We start from the raw sequence: 21,888 nt of genomic DNA on the forward strand, positions 1-21,888 counted from the left end.
CTATTAAATTTTTATTTTCAGTTGTCATTTCAATAAATATTTATTGGACACTAGGTGCAAACCACTGGGCTAAACATTAGGACAGATATAATTTAAACCCTTGGGTTGAGAAGTTTCCATTATATAAAAATAGAATGAAATAACTGCTAATTAAAAATTTGAGATCTTGAGTTTGAATTGGCAAATGAATGTTTTATTTGCTTAATATACTGTAATGTATTATTCTGTAATATACATATTATGGTATACCAGTTATCCAAACTTACATTTTTGGAGAAATAAACTACGCTAATAGATGAAGTGTTAAATCTGAACAAGTCTTAAGAGTAAGATCACTCAGCCTATTTTTAGGTCTTTCAATTTCTCCTTCAGAGATTATATCTGCATCTTTGGTTTTAACAACTATGTATTAATACCTCTCAAGTCTTACCTCTAGTTAAATATATCTTAAAATCTTTAGCTGTTCAGTGGACATTCTTACCACATCAAGGTATCTCACAAGTATCTTAAATTAAAAATATTCAAAAATTAATTTCTCTCTGGTCATCCTGCTCCTATTTACCTCCCCACCCCCACATCCCCTTCAACTACATTTCGACCCAAGTTCATCCCAGTTAATAGCACCTTTCCAGTTCAAGCAAGAAACTGGAAGATTTGTGCTGAACTCATTCATTTTAACCTATTCTCATCCAGACAAAAAAGAAGAAGCTGGAATCCATGAATTTCTCTCACTCTCCTTTGTTGGTCTTAGTTTTGGCTCTCAATATCAATCACTTAAACCATTTGTCTAGCCTCTGTATTAGTTATCTTTTGCTGCATAAGAAATTACCTTAAAACTTCATGGCTTAAAATACTGAATATTTCTTAAAGTTTCTTTGGATCAGGAATTCAGAAGTGGCATAGCTAAATGATTCTGGCTTAGGGTTTCTCATGAGATTGAAGTCAATAAGTCAGCCAGGCATGCCGTCATCTGAAGGCTTGACATGGGACTGGAAGATCTGATTCCAGGATAGCTCACTCACATTGCTGTTGGCAAGAGATCTCGGTATCTCACCATGTTGCTTTCTCCGTAGGGCTGTTTGAGCATCCTCATGATATGGCAACTGGTTTCTCCCAGAGCAAGCGATCCTAGAGAGGGAACAGAAAGAAAGTCACAGTGCCTTTTAGGACATAGTCTCAGAAGTCACATACCATCAATCCCATCACATTCTATTCATTAGAAGCAAGTTAATAAATACAGCCTACACTTAAGAGGAGGAGGATTCAGTTCCATCTTTTGAAGGGAGCTGTATCATAGAGGTTTTGGAAATGGTTTAAAACCACCACCTTCAAACTGTATTCTTTGCCTCTGATATCTTTGTCCTTCCATTTAGTCTGTATATTACAAGAATTATCTGTCTAAAATATAAATCTATCACTTGCCTCTTTAATGCATTTCACCAGCTCATTGCAGTACAAAGTCTCAAATTCCTCAAAGCAAACAAACTTTTTAAAGATCCCAGTACTGCCTGTCTGTTTAACCTAATAGCCTCTTTTTCAGTATGTTTTAGCAGTGCTCAGCCGCTTTTTCACACCAATTAGAACCTTTCCTTTTCTCCTCAGTGTAACCCACATTGGCTACCTTTTCAAAGCCAACTAATTCCAGCGCATTTGAACTGTCTGTTTTATTAACACCATAGTGGGTGACTGTGATAAGCAGAATAATGCCCCCCCCCAATAATATTCACGTCATAATCACCACAACCTATTAATGTTTCCCTAGATGGCAAAGGAGACTTTGCAGATGTGATTAAGGACTTTGAGGTGGGAAGATTATACTGGATTATCCAGGTGGGCCCAGTATAATCCTAAGGTTCCTTAAAAGTGGAACAAGAATGCAAAAGAAGTCAGAATGAGTTAATAGGAGATCTCCAACTGTTGTTGCTGCCTTTGAAGATGAAGAAAGCAGACTTCTAGCTAGAAAAGGCAAAGATCCTCCCCTAGAGCATATAGAAGGGAAAGCAGCCCTGCTGAGACCTTGATTTTAGTCCTGTGAGACCCATGTCAGACTCCTGACTTCCAGAACTGCAAGATAATATTTGTGTTGTTTAAGCCACTAAGTTTGTGGTAATTGGTTACATACAGCATCAAAACTAATACAGTAACCTAAGTTAGTTATCTGCTTTAAATAATATTCCAAGTCAGAGAAAATGGATCCTAGATCAAAAAAACTGTAGTGTAATTATACATGCGTATAATTTTTTCATTCCATGTATCTTTAATCCATGTGTGCATGTTCTCACTGAGTCTTAGTAATGAAATGACTAACATAATATGAAAACTAGAATGCTACCTCTTATTTAAAGTGGCCTTTATTGTCAGTTTTACTGCATAGCAGAAAATAAATGTGCAGATACTGTTGATAATAAAAGTTGAGAAATACATTTTTATAAAATTTATTCACATTTAATATGTGCAAGGCACTGTGCTTAGAAGTAAGGTGTACCATATAACCTTGTGAACCAATAATTGTATTGTTAAAGGTGGCTGGGTATTTTATTGTGCGTCTTAAACAACAAACTAAGCTAAACTTCTGTGAGCGTTTTTGTTTCATTCTGTTTCTTGTCCTAAATTCCCTTCCCATTTGCCTCCCATACTTGTCTAGTATTTTCTGTTTTTAGCATGTTCTGTGTGGTTTTTTAACTTCATTAAATGCAATGGTCTGTATTCTTCATCCACTTCTTATCTTTATTACTGTTTTATGCTTCTAACATTCAGAATCTTTCCACTAGATCCCCTTATCATTGGCTGCATCATAAAGAGCTGTGTTGCCTTTCTTGACATGGCTTGAACCTCTCCACTTGTCCATGGGTCTGCTTCCCTTGCAGCCATCTCGAGGAGAGCTGTTCATTCACACGCCACACTCGGGCCTAAAAGCTGTCTGTTTCTCATTTATGTTTCCAAACCATAATACCTCAGTAGGTTTGATTTTTTTTTTAATTGAGATATGATTTATATACCATAAAGTTCACTTTTTTTTAAGTGTACACATCAGCGGGTTTAGTATCTTCACAAAATTGTACAACTGTCATCACTGTCTAATTCCAGAACATTTTCATCACTTCAAAAGAAATCCCTTATTCATTAGCTATCATTCCCTATTTCTTCCTCCCCAAAATGCCTGGCAACCACTAATCTACTTTCTGTCTCTATAGATTTGATTACCTTGGACATTTTATATAAATGGAATCATATAATATGTGACTTTTGTGTTTGGCTTCTTTACTTAGCATAACTTCTCAAGGTTCATACATGTTGTAACATATATTAGTATTTCGTCCCTTTTTATGGCTGAATTATATTCCATAGTATGGATATACCACATTTTGTTTATCCAGTCATTAGTCGATGGATATCTATTTATTTATATACCCATTTATAGTCTTGTTACGAATAATGCTGCTATGAACATTTGCATACCAGTTTTTGTGTGGACATATATTTTATACCTAGGAATGCAATTGTTGGGTCATGTGTAACTCCGTTTAACCTTTTGAGAAATTGCCAAACTTTTCCACAGAGGCTATTCCGTTTTACATACCCACCAGCCGTGTATGAAAGTCCAGCTTTCCTTGCCAACACTTTTATTGTCCTTTTTTTTCTTTTATGGCCATCCTAGTGAGAATAACTTGGTATCTCATTGAGGTTTTGATTTGCATTTCCCTAATGACAGTGATGTTGAGCATCTTTTCATGTGTTGTTGATCATTTGTATACCATTTTTAGAGAAATGTCAGTTCAAATCCTTTGCCCATTTTTAAATGGGTTACCTGTCTTTTTATTAATGAACTGTGTATGTATTCTGGGTACAAGTCCCTTATCAGGTTTTTGATTTGTGAATATTTTCTCCCATCTTAGGAGTTTTGTCATATTATTTTCTTGATAGTGTCCTTTGAAGCACAAAAGTTCTTATTTTTACTATTTATTTATTATTTTTTAAAAATTATTATTATTTATGCCTACAGCACCTGGTCTTCCTAGGTAGTCTCCCATCCAAGTACTAACCAGGCCCGACTCTGCTTAGCTTCCAAGATCAGACGGGATTAGGCTTGTTCAGGGTGGCATGGCCATAGACCATGGACCCGTGGCTCCACTGGGGCGTGAACCCAGGACTCTTCTGCATGTAAAGCAGACGTGCTAACTGTTACACTATGGAACCACGTCCACAAATGTTTTTTTTTTTTTGACAAAATTCAGTTTATCTATTTGATTTCTTGCTTATGCTTTTGGTGTCATAGCTAAGAAATCATTGCCTGATTCAATTTTTAAGATTTCTGTCTGTTTTCTTCTAAGAGTTTTATAGCCTTAACTCCTTATATTTAGATATTATATCCATTTTGAGTTAATTTTTGCATATGATTTGAAGTAGGGATCCAATTTCATTCTTTTACATGTAGGTATCTAGTTATCATAGCATTATTTGTTGGGACTATGCCTTCCCCATTGAATCATTTTTGTATCCTTATCAAGAATCAATTGAAATAAAAGTTAGGCTTTATTTTTAGACTCTATTCTACTGGTCTATATGTTTATCTCTATGCTAGTGCCACATAGTCTTGATTATTGTAATTTTATGGTAAGTTTGAAATTGAGAAATGTGAGTTCTTCAACTTTGTTTTTCTTTTTCAAGATTGTTTTGGCTACTCTGGATCCTTTGCATTCCCACAGAAATTTTATGACCAGCTTGTCAGTTCCTGAAAAAATGACAACTAGGATTTTTATATGGATATGTGAATCTGTAAATCAAGTTGGGATATATTACCATCTTAACAATATTAGATCTTCCTATTCATGAACACAATGCCTTTTCTTTACTTGAGTTTTGGCTTTCTTATAGTGAGCATGTTATCCTTCAACTTTGCTTAATTTATGTACTAGTTCAAATAGTTTTTTAGTTAACTAGGATTTTCTACTTAAAAGAATGTCATCTGTGAATAGGTGTAGTTTTATGTCTTCTTTCTAATCTGTATGCCTTTCATTTCCTTTTCTTGCCTAAATGCTCTAGCTAGAACCTCTAATTCAGTGTTGGATAAAGGTCGCTGGAGAGGACATTACTGTCTTGTTTCTGATCTTAGGGAGAAAGCATTCAGTCTTTCACCATTCCGTTTTCATAGATTCCCTTTCTCATTTCAAGGAAGTTCCCTTCTATTCCTAGTTTCTCAATAGTTTTTTTAAAGATGTCCCTCAAAATTTCTCAAAAACAAAATAGATAAATAATAAAAAACCAGTTCATTTGAGATTTACATCCTCTCATTGTAACCGTTGTCTCTTATCTTTGCTTTCATCTATCACTTCTAATCATTTCTTCATATTCACTTAATCTTTGTGATTTGTATCTCATTTTTGTTTTCCACTCTAAATGCCATCATCATTATGCTTTCAAAATTTGTTTATCAATGACTACAAAATATACTTCCTAATATTATAAAGAGTACATATTTACCATGAGATTTTTTAATTTTTTTATAAAATAAAGTATGCAGCAAGGAAGCAAACTGTAATAGTCCAACTAGAGATAACACTGTTATGATATCACAAAACATATATAAACATATACATACCCATAAAATTCCTGGGTTATACTAATTATGTTTGTTTTAAAGTTGGATTTATTTTACAAATTTATAAGATTTTTTAAAAGTACTTAAGCACACATGAATGTATATTTATTTTTTGCTAGATGAGATCATTCTGTACATTAATTTTTTTATTCAGTATTTTTCTACTGGCATTGAATCAAGGATGTTTTCATTACCATATCATTAACCATTCTTTGAAATTTTTTATTGCTGCTATGTGCAGATTTATCATTTTTTTATTGGACATTTAGATTGCCTCTAATTTTTTACTTTTGCAAATCTTTGTGTTCTTTATAGTTACATTCTGATATTTTCTTAGGATAAAGTTTTAGAAATGGAATTAATGTTTGATACAGTGTTGCAATATAACTGTCTAAAACTTGTAATAACAATTCACACTCTAACTAGCAGTGTATAAATATGATTTCTTTTTTTCAGTTCGGATTCTGAAATAATAGGTTATGCTTTGGACACACTCTTTAATATAATATCTAATGATGAAGAAGAAGAAGTAGGTAAGTTTCTTTTACTGTGTTTTTTGTATAAAATTAACTGGATTGTGCCAGTTTTGCTAGCTTTAAAGTTTAGTATATTTAACAAATTTATAAGTATCTTTTTCTTTTTTCTTTTTTTTTTTAATCAGTAAAGACACAAGCTTAGTTCTAGAAAAGTAACTTTAATATGATTGCTTTCTATGTAATTTGAAGATGGAATTAGAGTCTTCTTTATTACAAAATATTTATCTCTATTTGTATTTGGTTTTAGTTAAGCCGTATAAATATTAGTAATCTCCGGATTAAATAATCATTTCTGGCTATTGATTGAAAATCACATTATTTAAATGTTATCTGGTGAAGTTAGAGAGTTTTTTCCTAGTAAGTACTGAACACTTTTAACATAGGACTCATGTTAATTTATAAAGAGCAAAAATTTATTAAAATTAGAAAATATTTTTTACATTAAATGTTTAGTGCAAAACGATGAATCAGTTTGAAATCCACACATTTCTTTTGTACATCCTTCTTTTTTTGTTTCAAATTACTTGTATAGTCTTGTCATTTAATTTATTTTGTTAGTATGTGAGATACTCGATAGAAGTCTATATACATTTTGTTCTATATGTTGTAAAAACATGCATTGAGTAACATTTCACAATGCTATTGAAGAGTATTCTTCATTATATTGGCTGTTGCAATAGGATGTAGAGGGTTTTTCATTATTCTAGATTATTAGAAGGATGGACATGTTCATGCATTTTATAAGCCTAATTTAGAACTGAAGTTACAGGATCTTTCAAAATTCTGAGTAGACAAGTCATAAAGAAATGTAGATGAAATTGATATGCAATGATGTTTTTAAAGTAAAAGTAGTACAGAAATATATGTAGATATTAACTTCACAGAATACCAATAATAGGAACATTTGAAACTGGATTGTGCTGAATAGCCAGTTTCTTAAGACTTAAATATCGTTTTTCTTAAATGTTTATTTCTCTTGATATCTAGCTTACAACTTAACTTTATTAATTTCTCAGGTCTGAAAAACCTTTAGTGAACAGAATTTGGTACCCATGAGAAAAGAAGCTGTCAGTCACAATACTTAAACACAACAGAAAACACTTTGAAGGAAAAGATACTTATTTTGTCTAGTTATTTCTCAGATAAGAAAATTAGATGCAACACACTTGTTATTTGTTATTCAGACTTATTTTTTGGGCATTTCAGATTAGAAATTTAGCTCTTTTTCTAGTTAGTTTATAGTGGTTGATTTTTATGTTTTAAAAAATTGCGGCAGCAGTAATTTATAGTTAGTTGATTTGGGTATAAATTTATAATATAATTATTTTCAGAGTCCAGTTTTTTGTTTCTTTTTCTGAATTTGCACTCTTTATTTTTAATTCAGCATCTCAAAATGATCCTTTGGATAAAACAGGATAAACGATTCTTTGGCAAAATAGTTACTAGAGTCACTTTTTCTAGGGAAGATTAAAATAGGAACTTAAACTTTCATCAAAAAGTAATTCTTAGCTGACATAATGAACTTCGTTTTAGAGTTCTTTACCTGGAGATATTTTATAACCCTTTAATTTATTGATAAATCTGTCTCATAATTCCGAACATACAGCATATGCTATATCGCTTTTGGGATGTCTCAGGTATTTGAATAAAACGAATATGAGTCCTGTCTTCCAGAATATTATATTGCTTGACATTTTTAAGCTCTTATTTATTTTATCATGAATCCTACTACATAAGAAACTGTTTTTTTATCACCCATTTTTTATTATTTATTTGCTTATTTATTTATTTTTATCTACCTTTTCAGATGATGTTGAAGGTAAAAGATTGCATTTACATATGCATGATGCTTTTAGGCATAATTTCTGATAATATAAAAGGACACTGTCAAGTGATATTTCTTTTGGCTGGTAAAAAATCTTGAGATTTGTTTCACTGTATAAGAATTAATTAAAGAGGAATATCTGATATTCTTATATTGCTTTTTTTCTATGACTACTAAATCTTTTTATTGTCTAGAACACAAAATATTCTAGTGTATCTTTTAATAAAGCTATTTCCGTTAGAACAGTCCATTTGAATTACTTTGTGTACTTCCTGGAACATTTTGAGGCATTTTGTTTAAAATAATATTTGAATATGTATACAGAAGTATGTATACATATGAATTTTACCTGTATTCAGTAAGAACTGGAAAGTATCCCAGTTCAGAGAATACTTTTATGTTGATATTGTCCCTTTAAAATAATGCATGCCCAGTAATGTCTGGTTACTGACATTTTTGATACTAATTTATAGAACTCACCAATATTGTCTTTTTTTCTGGCAGTCTGTTTCAAGTTCCATTTACTTTTAACATTGATATTTCTTTTAACTCATAATTAAAGTAACCAAGTTTGATTTTATTTTGCTTTCTTTTTTCTGAGATCCTTAACTTTTTAAAATAAGGAAGGGAATATCCTTATCTGAAAGAGATTTAAAATGTCACATAACAAAGTTGCCTATACCTAACAAAAACTAACAAAGAATCTAACTTATTGAACCCCTTGTTTGAAAGCAGAAAATAACAGAGCATTATGCCTTGACTTTGTGACAATAAGCTGTTTACTTGTTGGACAGTACAGATCAGTAGTTGTTTCTATTATTGTTTCATCTTAACTTGTATAGAGCATTAAAATTTACAGTGCTTTTATGCCCATTATCTTATGTGATCCTCAGAGCAGCCTGTGAGGTAGGTGATATTTTTCTGTTTTCTAAAAATGGAAGCCCAGAGACCATGTAACATATAGTATCATCAAGTAAGTAGGATAACAGTATTTTTTTATATATATATTCTTTTTCTTTCTCTTTTGTATTCCATGATTTCTGATTTAATAAATTTTGGCCATTTTTCTAACTAGAGTCTTTATTAAATCTCATAATTTACATAACTAGTTCATAGAGGATGCAGACAAATGTTAAAAAATATAGGTGTACTTGTTTAACTAATTAACCACAGTGTAAAAGATTTCTTGATACTCTCTCACTCTGAATTAGAACTACTTTTATTAGAATATCTCTTTCTATAAAATAGTTTTGTCCTCCATAATATGGGTTATGAACTTGATATGGAGTTCAGAAGAGAACATCCACAAATATTTTTGAATAGTATTTATACCTTTGGAAAAAAATTCAACTGTAAATACACTTGAAAAACAACTGTATATATACGTATTTGGTTAAAAGCCAATCATGTAAATAGGACTGAAATGTTGCCAGAAGTATATAAGGACTTTTAAAAAGCAGTCTTTAATTTTATATACCTGTCCTAGGTTTATTTTCACTCTAGGTAACAAAGGCCTATTTTGTTTTTATTTTTTCATTTGTCTTACAATAAAGGGTCATTTACTTTTACAGGTTATAATAAATATAGCATGTAGTATATAAAATATAGGATGTAAGAAATAGACGTAGCTCTAGGAGTTTTAAAATAAGTATTTTTAATGAAAGAGGATGGTTTACTTGTCTTGTACCTTTGCTCACTTGTAAAATAGGTATAATTTTTCATGAATTTAGTTTTGGTTTACAACTTTTAGATATAATTGATGTAGTCATTTATAGTAGTTTTAGCTTAATACACTGCTACACCAAATACCTTAGTATATTACTTTAATTGCTTAGCTAATTTTTGCAGAACTCTACATTAAACTTTGGAAATGCTATCTTATGATAGAACTTAAAGAAGTAGAGTTTATTTCACAAACAGCTTTTTAAAATTAACAATATTAAACCAGAAAGAACCTTGGAACAGGATCATATTTTATTAGTTCATTTCAAAACATAAATCTTTATCATATACTGTTAAGGTACAGTATTTTATATAGTATAGCTAAAGAATAAATCAGATGTATTAACTCTAGTTGCTAAGTCATTTAGCTTGTGCTTAATACAGATATTGAATTAAACTTTTTCTTGGGTTAAGCTTGCGTTCCTTGAAGTGTAGCTCTAGTCCAGAGTACTCTGTATTAAAATGGGTCCATAGTTAAATAAGCAAAACATACTATATTGCCCTCTGAAGCATCACAAAATTTACCCTAGTATAGTAAGTGCTGAGAATCCTGCAGTAAAGAAACCTGTTCGTCTTTGTTCAATCCAAATACATTTGTGCACAGATGCTTGCTTTCCTCAGATACGTATTAACATGCCACACTATCTTGCATTTTGAGAAATACTAACCAAGGGTAAAATCCCCAGCTTAGTTATTTGCATTTATCCACATAAATATTTCAGCATTTTAAAATAATTTTGTAGGGAGTCCATCAAGTCTGTATATGCTTTTTTTTTTCCCCATTACTTTACAAGTTTTAATATTCTTCCAAATGTCAATGATTTTATTTTGAGCTTTTTTCCAGTGGTTACAACCTTTTGGCCCAAGGAAATTGTCTTATAAACAGAATTGTTTGGCCCACTTAGTATTTTAAATAAATAAGTTGCGAGTATTACAAATTGGGAGCTTTCACATCAGGTTTTGGATTTTAGCCTTCTCTTTTTAAAAACTCTTTTGCATCTTTTAAAAATGGGAAGACTGATGACAACTGGGCCTGCATTCCCACATGGCAGCAGTCAGCTGGAGCTGAGTGACTGCTGCTTCCCTTTGGCAGAGCATATACTCTCCATGCTCCCTATTGTCTTCCACCCAGCCTGCTCCACTCACATACATTACTGGCCTGCCCCTATAGTTGAATTTATATTCTCTACTATATTCTTACCCTCAAATAAAAACTATTATATAATAAATTATATTTCAGAAGCATTGTTTTAATTATATACTAAAGTGTTGGCTCATGTAACAAATGTGAATATATGCGAATGGAAAGGAACCCTACAAAGCATCTACAATTAGGTCATTGCATTTCTGTAATCTTAATTTCTAGAGGGAGACGATAAGTTACATACATGCTATTCGCTTCATAAGTGTTCCCAATAGGCCACTTTTCATACAGTTTTCTTTATCTGCTTTTTATCTATAGAATTTCATTAGAATTTGTCTAGATATTTGTTCCTGGTACCATCTCCCACATATCTGTGGTTTGTTAGGGTTCTGGGGTATCTTAAAACAAGATAGGCTCATTAGCCCACTGAATCTTATATTTTGTTGGATACTTGACATTTACTATATCATGGGAATCAGGGCTTCTGTTCAGAGCTTATTCCAAAAAGGGAGATTTTCAAAAGATTTTTCAGCTCCCAAGTTCCCATACCTTTTATAATTTATTTGTAATCTCCCTTTCCGTGATCATGTCAACTTTTAAAAAATGGGAAGAGTATGTATAGTTCTTGCTACTTACCTGGTTTGACTTTTTTTTTAGCTCTACTGATAAATTCACCTTTGACTTTGAAAATCACAATTGACTGTGCAAATTTTTACTTTGAGGTATGTGAATAATTAGGGCACAGAATTTTATCAGCTCCCAGAGGAATAACAGGAAATCCTTTAAGTAGATCCATGATAACAAATGTCCCTTGAGTCCACTCTAGTTATATTTATTAGGCTTCCTCATGATTAATATTAAGCCTTGGTAGCATCAAACTTCCGCCACCTTAATGTAGTACCCTCTGTGTATCAATGAGTGTGCAGTAACATGATGATTGCTTTCAAGTATAGTTTTTTTCATCCCTTCATCTCCTCCTCTACTTGTTTTTCCTGAAGTGGAAATAGTAACTGCATCCCTAAACAGTTCTTCTAAAGCTACCATTAATCTAACAAGTCAAACTTAAAGGGTAAAAATGAATAGTTTACTAATGTTTAAAAAAAAGCAGCAAATTTATTTTTATTTAGTATCCATACAGTCATAAACTCAACTAACTACTTTCCTCGGTAGTTTGCATGAAACACTTGTGTGAAAGAGATAAATAAGGTAAAATATGAATATCAGGACATGTTTCATGTTTTAGAGAATATCATAGGACATACTTTTTTTTTTCTTTTTACATCTTTTGCATCTTGGTGATAATACTAATTAATGGTAACCTTACAAGAATCTGAAATCTTTTTGGAATTATCAAAAGAAGATTGTTATGTTTTGCTTAATTTTAAAACTTGATACTATGTATACATATAAAGTTTATGTCTTAAATCTTAAGACTGGTTCTCACCTGAGGACAGTTTGGCCCCTTCCACCATCTAGAGGGCATTTGGCAACATTTAGAGACATTGTTGGTTGTCACAGCTGAAGAGAATTAAAGGAATGCAACTGGCATCTTGTGAATAAAGGCCAGGGATGGTGCTAAATATCCTAAAATGCCTAGAGAGCCTTTCACGATAATACCAATGTCAGTAGTTCCAGGGTTGAGAAATCCTGTCTTAGGAATGATGATGATAAAGTTAATGATATTACTATTTATTAAGCACTTATTATTTACCAAGAACCGTGCTAGACGTTTTACTTATTTTGAATCCTCAAAGAAAATTCTGCGTGAAAGATATTATCTTCATTTTACAAATAAGAAAACTGAGGTTTGATATAGTGAGGCTATCTGCCCAAAATAATATGACTGCTAAGTGATTGACTACAGGTTATGGATTTAATTGGTCTGACTCAAAAACCCTTGTGAGCTCCTTCCATTATATATACTGTATTGTCTCTCAGGAAAGTATTTGACTGTTCCACACTCTAATCATTCTGTACATAAACCAAAATTTCATCTACTTGTGTTAGCGATGTTACTTCATTTCTTGATCATATTAAGTTCAGAAATAAACACTTGACCTACCATTTTATTTGACAGGTAATCATTCCTTTCACCTTGAAACACTTCCTTCACTTATTTCTCATTCTCCACAGTCCCCTGATTTTCTTCGTCTCACTGGGCTACTCTTTCTTTGTCTCCTTTGCTGTTTTCTTTCTTAGAATGTCCCAGGGCACAGGTTTCTTTCCTTCTCCATTCTTTCTCTTGATGATCCACCCAGGCTTGTGATTTCAAATATCGTTTATATGCTTAGCACTGTCAAATATATATATCCAAGCCAGACTTCTCCAATAAAGTTCATAATTGTATATTCAAATACTTATGTGATATCTCCACTTGGATTTCTTCCCCCCCTCCACAGCTTTATTGAAGTATAATTGAAATATAATAACTGTACATATTTAAATGTACAATTTTATAAGTTTTGACCTATATATAAACCCCTTAAACCATTACCACTACCACCAAAATAATGAATATATTTAAGTTTTCTTGTGCTTATGTATTTGTAATCTGTCTCTCCTCCTAATCCCCATTCAAATACATATCTGCTTTTGTCACTGTAGATTACTTTGCATTTTTCTAGAATTTTATATAAATGGAATCATATAGTACATACTTTTATTTTTTTGATCTGGCTTTTTTCAGCTTAATTATTTTGATTTTCAAATAGTTCCTTTTTATTGTTGAATAATATTCTGTTATATGAATATACAATTTGTTACTCCATTCCCCTATTGGTGGCCATTTGGCTTGTTTACAGTTTTAGCTGTTAGAAGTAAAGCTTCTATAAACATTCATGTACAAGTCTTTGGACATATATGTTTTCATTTCTCTTGAGTAAATATCTAGGAATAGAATAGTTAAGTGATAATAGTAGGTGTATGTTTACCTTTATAAGAAACTGCCAATCCATTTTTCTTTTTTATTTTATTTATTGCCAATCCATTTTTCAGAGTAGTTGTACTATTTTACATTACCATTGTTTATGTGCGAGAATTCCAGTTCCTCCACCTTCTCTCTAGTACCTGGTAATGGTCAGTCTTTTTAATAATGAATAATGATATTAAGCAACTTTTCATGTGATTATTTGCCATCCATATATCTTTGGTGAAATGTTTAATCACGTCTTTTGTCTATTTTTTACTAGATTGTGTCTTTTTATACTTAAATTGTAACAGTTCTTTATATATTCTATATACAAGTCCTTTGTGATATGTATTTCACAAATATTTTCTCTCAGCCTATGACTTGCCTTTTGTGTTCTCTAACATTGTATTTTGAAGAGCAAAAATTTTAACTTTTGATTAAGTCCAATGTATTGATTTTTTGATTTTATAATTTAGGCTTTTTGTTTCCTATTTATGAAATCTTTGCCAAACCTAAAATCACCAAGTTTCCTCCTATGATTTCTTTTAAAAGTTTTATAGTTTTAACTCTTATGTTTAGATCTAAGGTCCATTTCTAGTTTTACATTTAGATCTATGATCCATTTTGAGCTAATAGATCTATTTTTGGACTTTCTATTCTGTTGGTCTATATTTCTGTCCTTTCGTCTATGTGACACTGTCTTGATTAATGTAGCTTTATAATAAACCTTAAAATCATGTAAGTCCTCCAACTTTTTCAGTCCTGTTCTTTTTCAAAATTGTTTTGGCTCTTTTAGGTTCTTTGTATTCCCCTATCAATTTTAGAATCAGTTTATCAATTTCTACAAAAAAACTGACTTGAGATTTTGATTGGGATTCTGTTGAATCTGTAGATTGAACTGGAGAAAATTAACATCTTAGCAATATTGTGCTTTCTAATACAAGAACACAGTACACAGATGTATATTTATTTAGGTCTTTAATTTCCTTCAGCACAGTTCTGAAGTTTGTCAAATGTATCCCTAAATCCTGAATATTTTTGGTGCTGCTTTAAGTGGTACTTTTTAAAAATTTCAGCCTCTTAATTGTTCATTGCCAGTATACAGAAATGCAATTAATTTTGTATATTGACCTTTTATTCCACAATTTTGCTAACCCACTTGTCCTAATAATAGATTCTATAGAATTTTCTATATAGACAAACATGTCGTGTAAATAAAGACAGTTTTATTTCTTCCTTTCCAATCAGTATGTCTTTTATTTCTCCAGTAGTGTTGACTGGAAGTGGTTAAAGTGGTTATTCTTGCTTCTTTCCTGATCTTAAGTGGAATGCATTCAGTTTTTCACCATTAAGTATTTTAGCTATAAGTTTTTGTAGATATCCTTTATTATTCAATCTTGTGACTTTGAATATCATCTCTGTGTTTACCATTATAATGTGTATATCCAACCCACAACTCTCTACTGACATTTATGCTTGTACTTATCCAACTGCTTACTTGATATCTCCTCTCAGATTTTTATAAGGTGTCTCAGACTTAACAACAAAATTAAATTTCTTATTCTCTCTGTATTCTCAAATTGCTTCTCCTGCAGGATTTCTCATCTCAGTAAATGGAAACTCTTCAATTCTTCAGGCCAAAACCTTGGAATCAATCTTATTTTTTATTTATTTATTTATTTATTTATTTGACTTCTCACACCCCTCTATGTAATATCAGCAAATCTTGTTCCATTTTCATAAAAATTATGACTGTTGAAGTCTAAGTCCCCTTCACCGTTTAACCTTGATTATTGCCTCCTACTCTGTCTCCCATTTTCCCTTGTTCTTTAACATTCTATACTCAGCACAGCAGCCAGAGTTATTCTTTTAAAACTAAAGTATTTTTTGTTTAGTAAATGTAGTTTTAAGATTCAGAAACAGTGAATTCTTTTACTGGTACAGGAAATGATAAGAGAAATATTTCTTAGAGTTTTTGAAGGATAAACCCAGTATATTTGGGTGCTTAATCAATATTGGAAAACATTTCCTTTCTACTTGTGATCTATTCTTTTTTCTCTTTCCTCTACAAATAATTAGATGGCAATTTTCACAGTCACTGTTGGATTGCTTTTCTTTTCTTATCATCTGCTGGATTTTTTCCATTTCTAGAATATATTAATATTAAAATCTCACATTTACAAAAGAACTATTTGAGTGATAATAAATAGGTTTGATCTTGATTGCCAGCTCCATTGGTTTGTCGTCACTGCTGGAGCAATATGTGGAAAAGAATTCTGATGCTCAGCAGATGCTGTGATCAATTAGCTGTGTCTTGTGTAGGTGAGGAAATGGGAAGTAATATACCTACCATCTCTAAAGTACATTTATAGTATGGGCAGCTTTCAAATAATAATTTGCTTTGGCAGTTGTTGCTTCAGTTTTTAGAGATCCTTCATATTTTTTTTGATAAATACAACAACAAATAGTTTATTAAAACAACAAATAGTTTAATCTAAAGACTTTTAAGCCTTAAGGACAAATATGAAATTTTTTAAAGAATAAATGAGAAATTAAACGTCAAGTTCTGATTTTATTGCCAAATAAATATAGGATATATACATTAATTTTTTTGAAAAAGATACTGGTGACTGGTTTAATTTATAGTTAATATTTTAACACAGTAACACTGACAGTCAGCAAGAACTATATATGTTCAATAATGTTTTCAGGCAAGGAGGTTTTGAGGTTATAATTTACATACACTAAAATTTCCATTTGGGGGTTTTCTAGTCCTGTGTTTTGGGGCAAATGTATACAGTAGTATAACCACAATCACATTTGAAATAGAGTATTTGCATCACCCCAATACGATTTTTTGTACCCTGATTAGAAGTTTAACCTAAAAATGTCCTCGAGAAAACGTGGCAATCTAAATATCTTTTCTTCGAATATCATATTTAAACACCTAAAGAATAAAAATTTGAAATATTGTCATTTCGACAACTTGGATAGATCTTGAGTATTATGCTAAGTGAAATATGTCAGATGGAAAAGAACCATATGATTTCACTCATATCTGGGATATAAAACAAAAACAATAAATGAACAAACAAAACAAGTAAACTCATAGATACAGACAACAGAATGGTGGTTACCAGCAGGGAGAACAAAAGAGACTAGACTTCAGGTGGTGAGCACACAATAGAGTATACAGCTGCCATAAGTTGTACGCCTGAAATGTATGTAATGTTATTAACCAGTGTTACCCCAATAAATTTAATAATAGCAAATGAATAAAAATTTATTTGAATGACCTCAAAAATTATTTTAAGGATATATTTTCCAGCCTAATTGTGATACTACCACAAACCATACTGTTCCAAGAAAATTACCATTTCTGCTTAGCTGCCTCAACAAAAAGAATATTTTTAAATAACATAGCATAATATTGAAGTACTTTTATCTCTGAATATTACAGAAGAAAATTCCACAAGACAGAATGAGGATTTGGGAAGCCAGTTTACAGAAATTTTCATTAAGCAACAAGAAAATGTCACTCTCCTGTTATCTTTATTAGAGGTAAATAAAGAACCTTGCTATTTTTGTTATTCTTTAATAAGCTTCTTTTGTTATCCTTTTGGGTGAAGCATCATATACATACCTTTATAAAGTAGTGAAATTTGTTATATCATTGCTAGAGATTCACATGCATGTTTTAAGAACTATATAATCTGTTAAAATGCTGTCTGCTTATTTCCATTTTTACAAAAGATACTGTTTTATCTAGTCAATAACAGTTTAATCAACTTGATCAATTTATATTAACTATTTTCTTTTTATTTAAGTTTGCTAAATTTTTGTTTGTAGCATTTAGTACCATTATTAAGTTGAAAAAATGTTTTTCTTAAAAATGTAAATTACAAGTCTTAAATATTTTAAATTCTTACATTGCAGGAGTTTGATTTCCATGTCCGCTGGCCTGGTGTGAAGCTTCTTACTTCTCTTTTAAAACAGTTAGGGCCTCAGGTGCAGCAGATTATTTTAGTCAGTCCTATGGGTAAGTGACTCATCTTCTTTATATTGTTTTGATTTAAAAGTGAGGCTCATTCCTAAAGAAGGGGACAGAAATGATGTGTTAATAAATTATTTATAATTTGAATCACTTTATATTTTTAATCTGCCAGTATCTTCACATGGTTGTATGTTCTAGGTGTTTCAAGATTGATGGACTTATTAGCGGATTCCAGAGAAGTTATACGAAATGATGTAAGTTAAATTTGAAAAAGAAGCCTAAGGATATGCTTTTTTAGCCCTCTTTGCAAAGGAAATATTTGTTGACCCTTATTCAGAGTCATAAGTTAAATTTGAAGATTGGGGTAATGCTAGTCTTTTAGGTCTTTTTAAGTTATTTAGGAGGCCACATTTTTTTTTGTTTCCTGCCTACCCAGTATTTTTATTTAGACAAATGATTTTGCTATTCACATTTACGCCTTCCACAAGCTTTGTATTTCTTCTATCCTCTTCTGAAACTCTACCTCCGGAAAGAGTAGAGGAAACATTCTTAGACATTGAACTATATAAACTTAACAGCATCACGTTCAGAATCCTCACGTTCATTTGATTGAAATGTATTTCAAAGACGTTTCCTTGTAATCTTTGTTTAACTATAGAGCATGATTTCCTCTGGAGTTATTTTCCATTCTGATTTATTTTAATATTTACAGAGAAGTTGAATATTTTGTATTGATGTGATGTTTTGTTGCTTGAACATTTTTCTCTGTTATCTACAACTTGATCAAAACTGTAATACTTCGGACAGCAATTGGAAAATCTTTTTAAAATTAAATTCTAGAGCCAGGAGATCAGATCTAGCTAATTCAGTCTTCATATTTACACTGAGAAGCCCAAGACTCATGGAAACTAAATGATTTGTCCTTTGTCTTATTCATCTTTGTCTTTATGGTACCTGGCCCTGTGCCTTTCTCATCCTGTCATTTGGATTGCTCTTATCCTCACAACTGGTTAGTAGCAAAGCAGAGGAAAAAATTGAAATCCTCTTGACTTCTAGTTTATGTAGACAGATTTTTTTTAGCTTTGTATTTAAAATTTCGTGGTATGTATGTCAGTGCAGTATTTTAAGTGATAAAATAGCATGGTAATATAACTCATGAGAAGGACATTTTTTATTCTTTAATATTCTTTTAAGAATTGTCTTATTTAAATGGGTACCCATCTATTAGGAATTTTGAGTATCTTTCCTTGACTAAAATATTACCGCATATCTTAAACCTAAATTTGTTTTTCTGTTCTTCAATTGGCCTTCGATTTAAGATACCATACAATTAATAAAGAAATTCTTCCTGGATTGCTCTTAATATCATTACCATTTGTTTTTATTTTCAGATATAATTTTTTTGTTTTGCATAACTGTATTACCTTGGTTCTTAAATATACCATTTCCTTTAACTCACTCTTCTTTTTTTCCGCTCCTGACTTTCTCAGTTTTTATTTGAGACAGATAAAATGATTATTTATGTTGTTTTTCATTAAGTGTACTGTTAGAGATTAAGTTATATTTTTGTTGTACATTTTGGATTCTGGTTTTTACATGTTTACAACTATCTTTCCTTCGATTTCAGTAAATTTATTTATTTGACAAATTTATACATTCAGTAAATTTCTGTAAACTGGCTTCCCAAATCCTCATTTATGAGGTATTTTTGTCTATTCTTACTGTCGTAACGTTATGTAATGTTATGTAAACCATAATATACCACAGTTGACACCAGCAACCAGAGGCAACTAACTGGAATCTCTGGAAGTGACTAGGAACTCTGTAACTGCCTGAAACATAACTACTTTTTTTCCCTTCTTTTGTTTCTTTGGCTTTCTTTAGCCTTCTTTAAAAATTTCTTTTCTTTCTTTTTAATCAACTTTATAATTGCACTCAACAACAGTTGTCAACATTGACTAGTCTCCCTGGGAGCATATTGGTAAAGATTTTTAGCTCCGATTTGTTTTATATTTGAAACATTAATTTTGATCTGGACTTAGAGAATTAGTTGGTCATTTATCATAGGTGCAGTGACACTATCATATTTATTTATGTTACTTAATGCTTGAAAATTATCAAGAAATGTTGAGAAAACTCTAGGAAATAACTGCCAGTTCAATTCTAAGTGACAGACTGTATTTCCATTCTTTAATTTTTTGTTTTTTATTATGAGAAGTATAAACTTCTCGTATAGACTGTTTTGTTTTTTACTATGAGAAGTAGAGAGAACACAGACAAACCCACCTCCTAAACATCATTTTGCAAGATTTTGTTATGCTTTCATCATCTATCCCTCGTCTCACCACTGTCCTTTATTTTTGATTGGAGTATTTAAAAGCAATAAAATAATCAATATAATTTCACCATTACATACTTCAGAATACATGCCTAAAATATATATGCGTTTTCTTATATAACTACAATGCCATTATCACATTTAACAAGTTAACAATGATGTGTTAAGTCCTCAGTTTAAATAAGGTAACTATTCCATATTCAGGTTTCCCAGTTGTCTCAAAAATGTCTTTTATAGTTGGTTTCTTCAAATCAGGATCCAGACAGGGTTCTGTCATTAAATTTGATTGTTATGTCTTTTAACTTATCTGAAGGTCTTGATTAGGTTCCAGTTCACCATTTTGCTATGATACTTCCTCAGTGGTCAGTGCACTTAATTTTGCTATATTTCAGGAAACATGTAATTTCTGTCTCACTTTTAGTGATCAGTGGGTTTGCTTCAGGTGATAACAGCCAGATCTCTCCACTACAAAGCTATCTATCAACCTGACATCAGATTCATCCATTACATATAATCATCCATTAGTGATTATTATCTGAATTCGTTATTCCATTAAGAGTGGCAAAATGATTTCTATAATTTTATCATTATTTCACATTTATTAAGCTGTACTCTTACACAAAGAACTTCATCAACTAGTTTACTTTATTATTGCGAAATACAATTCATATGTGAAAGGTAGGTTAAATAAATCAATACTTTTAGTAATCAGTTTTTAAAGTAAGGAATTGGTGCCCACTTGCTTTCAATGACCAGTGAGTATACTGTCATTCTTAGTTGCATTTAGTGGATGTGTTCGATTAGAGCAGTGTATTTTTTAATAGTCAGGGAAAGAAACTAACTTGAGAACTTAAAAGTAGCATATATAAATATATATAGTAGATTCTACAGAAATTATTTATCTTCATTTGTCCTCACAAAAACCCTGTGACAAAGATATCCGTGTTTTACACATGGGTATACTGATACTCAGAATTTATGTAATTCGCTTAAAATTGCACAACTAATGAGTAGGACAAACCCCACTTTATCTAACTCAGAGCCTCAGTATTCTTTTTACTGTATTCCTTCTTTTGTTAGCAGTTAAACTGGAGAATTTGACATTTAAAAATAACCAGTTTTACCTTTCTTTCTCATCTTAATGTTGAGACTTGACAGGAAAGTGAGTAGAATAAACCCAATAAGGCCATGGGCATTTTCGTCTTATATTAATACTTATCTGCACAGTACTGACAGCCAACAGCTAATTTGCCTCTTTGGGATTTTTGAACTACCTATTTGCTATTCCTCTTCCTCGTAAGGTCTGCTTTTTTTTTTTTTCATAAAATCTTTGACCATTGTGGTATTGTTGGGCTCTTTGGGACTCATAAAATACTCGTTTTTTTTGTATTGAAATAAGCAGAAATAGATAAGTTTTTCTTGAATGATAATAAAGAGGTTGGAGAATATGTAAACAAAATATAGCTTAACAGAAGCTGAGAAAAGCTAAAAATCCAAAGCAAAGGCTACTGTGAATTTTCTCATGCTAGACATGCCATTTATGAGGTATGAATTCTCATTTTTTTTTCCTGTCAACTAAGAATTAACTTTTGGGATTTTGGAAGCTAGATAATTATAAGACTATCCAAAATTTCTTTGCTAGAATGTGATGATGTTTGTTGATTTATATTCTCGAATTCACAATTTCATATCATTACTGTTGTGAAGCATGTACAGAGGCGTCCTGAGATATAATTATGCTCAACTCTTAGGCCACAATGAAAGTTATGTAATAGTTGATGATATACAAGAATTGTTATATACATTGTATGATGAAAAGAGA

At 31.4% G+C, this 21,888-nt stretch overlaps 1 protein-coding gene and 1 pseudogene across 4 annotated transcripts in view; one reads left to right on the forward strand and one right to left on the reverse strand.

Moving 5' to 3' along the window:
- Positions 1-21,888, forward strand: part of USO1 (USO1 vesicle transport factor) — a 67,903-nt gene that overhangs the window by 13,398 nt on the left and 32,617 nt on the right. For 2 of the 4 annotated variants that reach the window (XM_039845471.1, XM_039845473.1), the window contains 5 exons: positions 6,056-6,132; positions 7,943-7,954; positions 17,195-17,295; positions 17,671-17,773; positions 17,927-17,982. In XM_039845471.1, the coding sequence (XP_039701405.1) occupies positions 6,056-6,132; positions 7,943-7,954; positions 17,195-17,295; positions 17,671-17,773; positions 17,927-17,982 (349 nt within the window). The remainder of the gene's footprint in view (positions 1-6,055; positions 6,133-7,942; positions 7,955-17,194; positions 17,296-17,670; positions 17,774-17,926; positions 17,983-21,888) is intronic. The other 2 variants (XM_039845472.1, XM_039845474.1) reach the window with 1 other exon arrangement.
- Positions 3,995-4,113, reverse strand: LOC120588688 (uncharacterized; annotated as a pseudogene).

The sequence above is a fragment of the Pteropus medius genome, unplaced genomic scaffold, assembly GCF_902729225.1.
Source record: "Pteropus medius unplaced genomic scaffold, Ma_sr-lr_union100, whole genome shotgun sequence".
NCBI lineage: Eukaryota > Metazoa > Chordata > Mammalia > Chiroptera > Pteropodidae > Pteropus > Pteropus medius.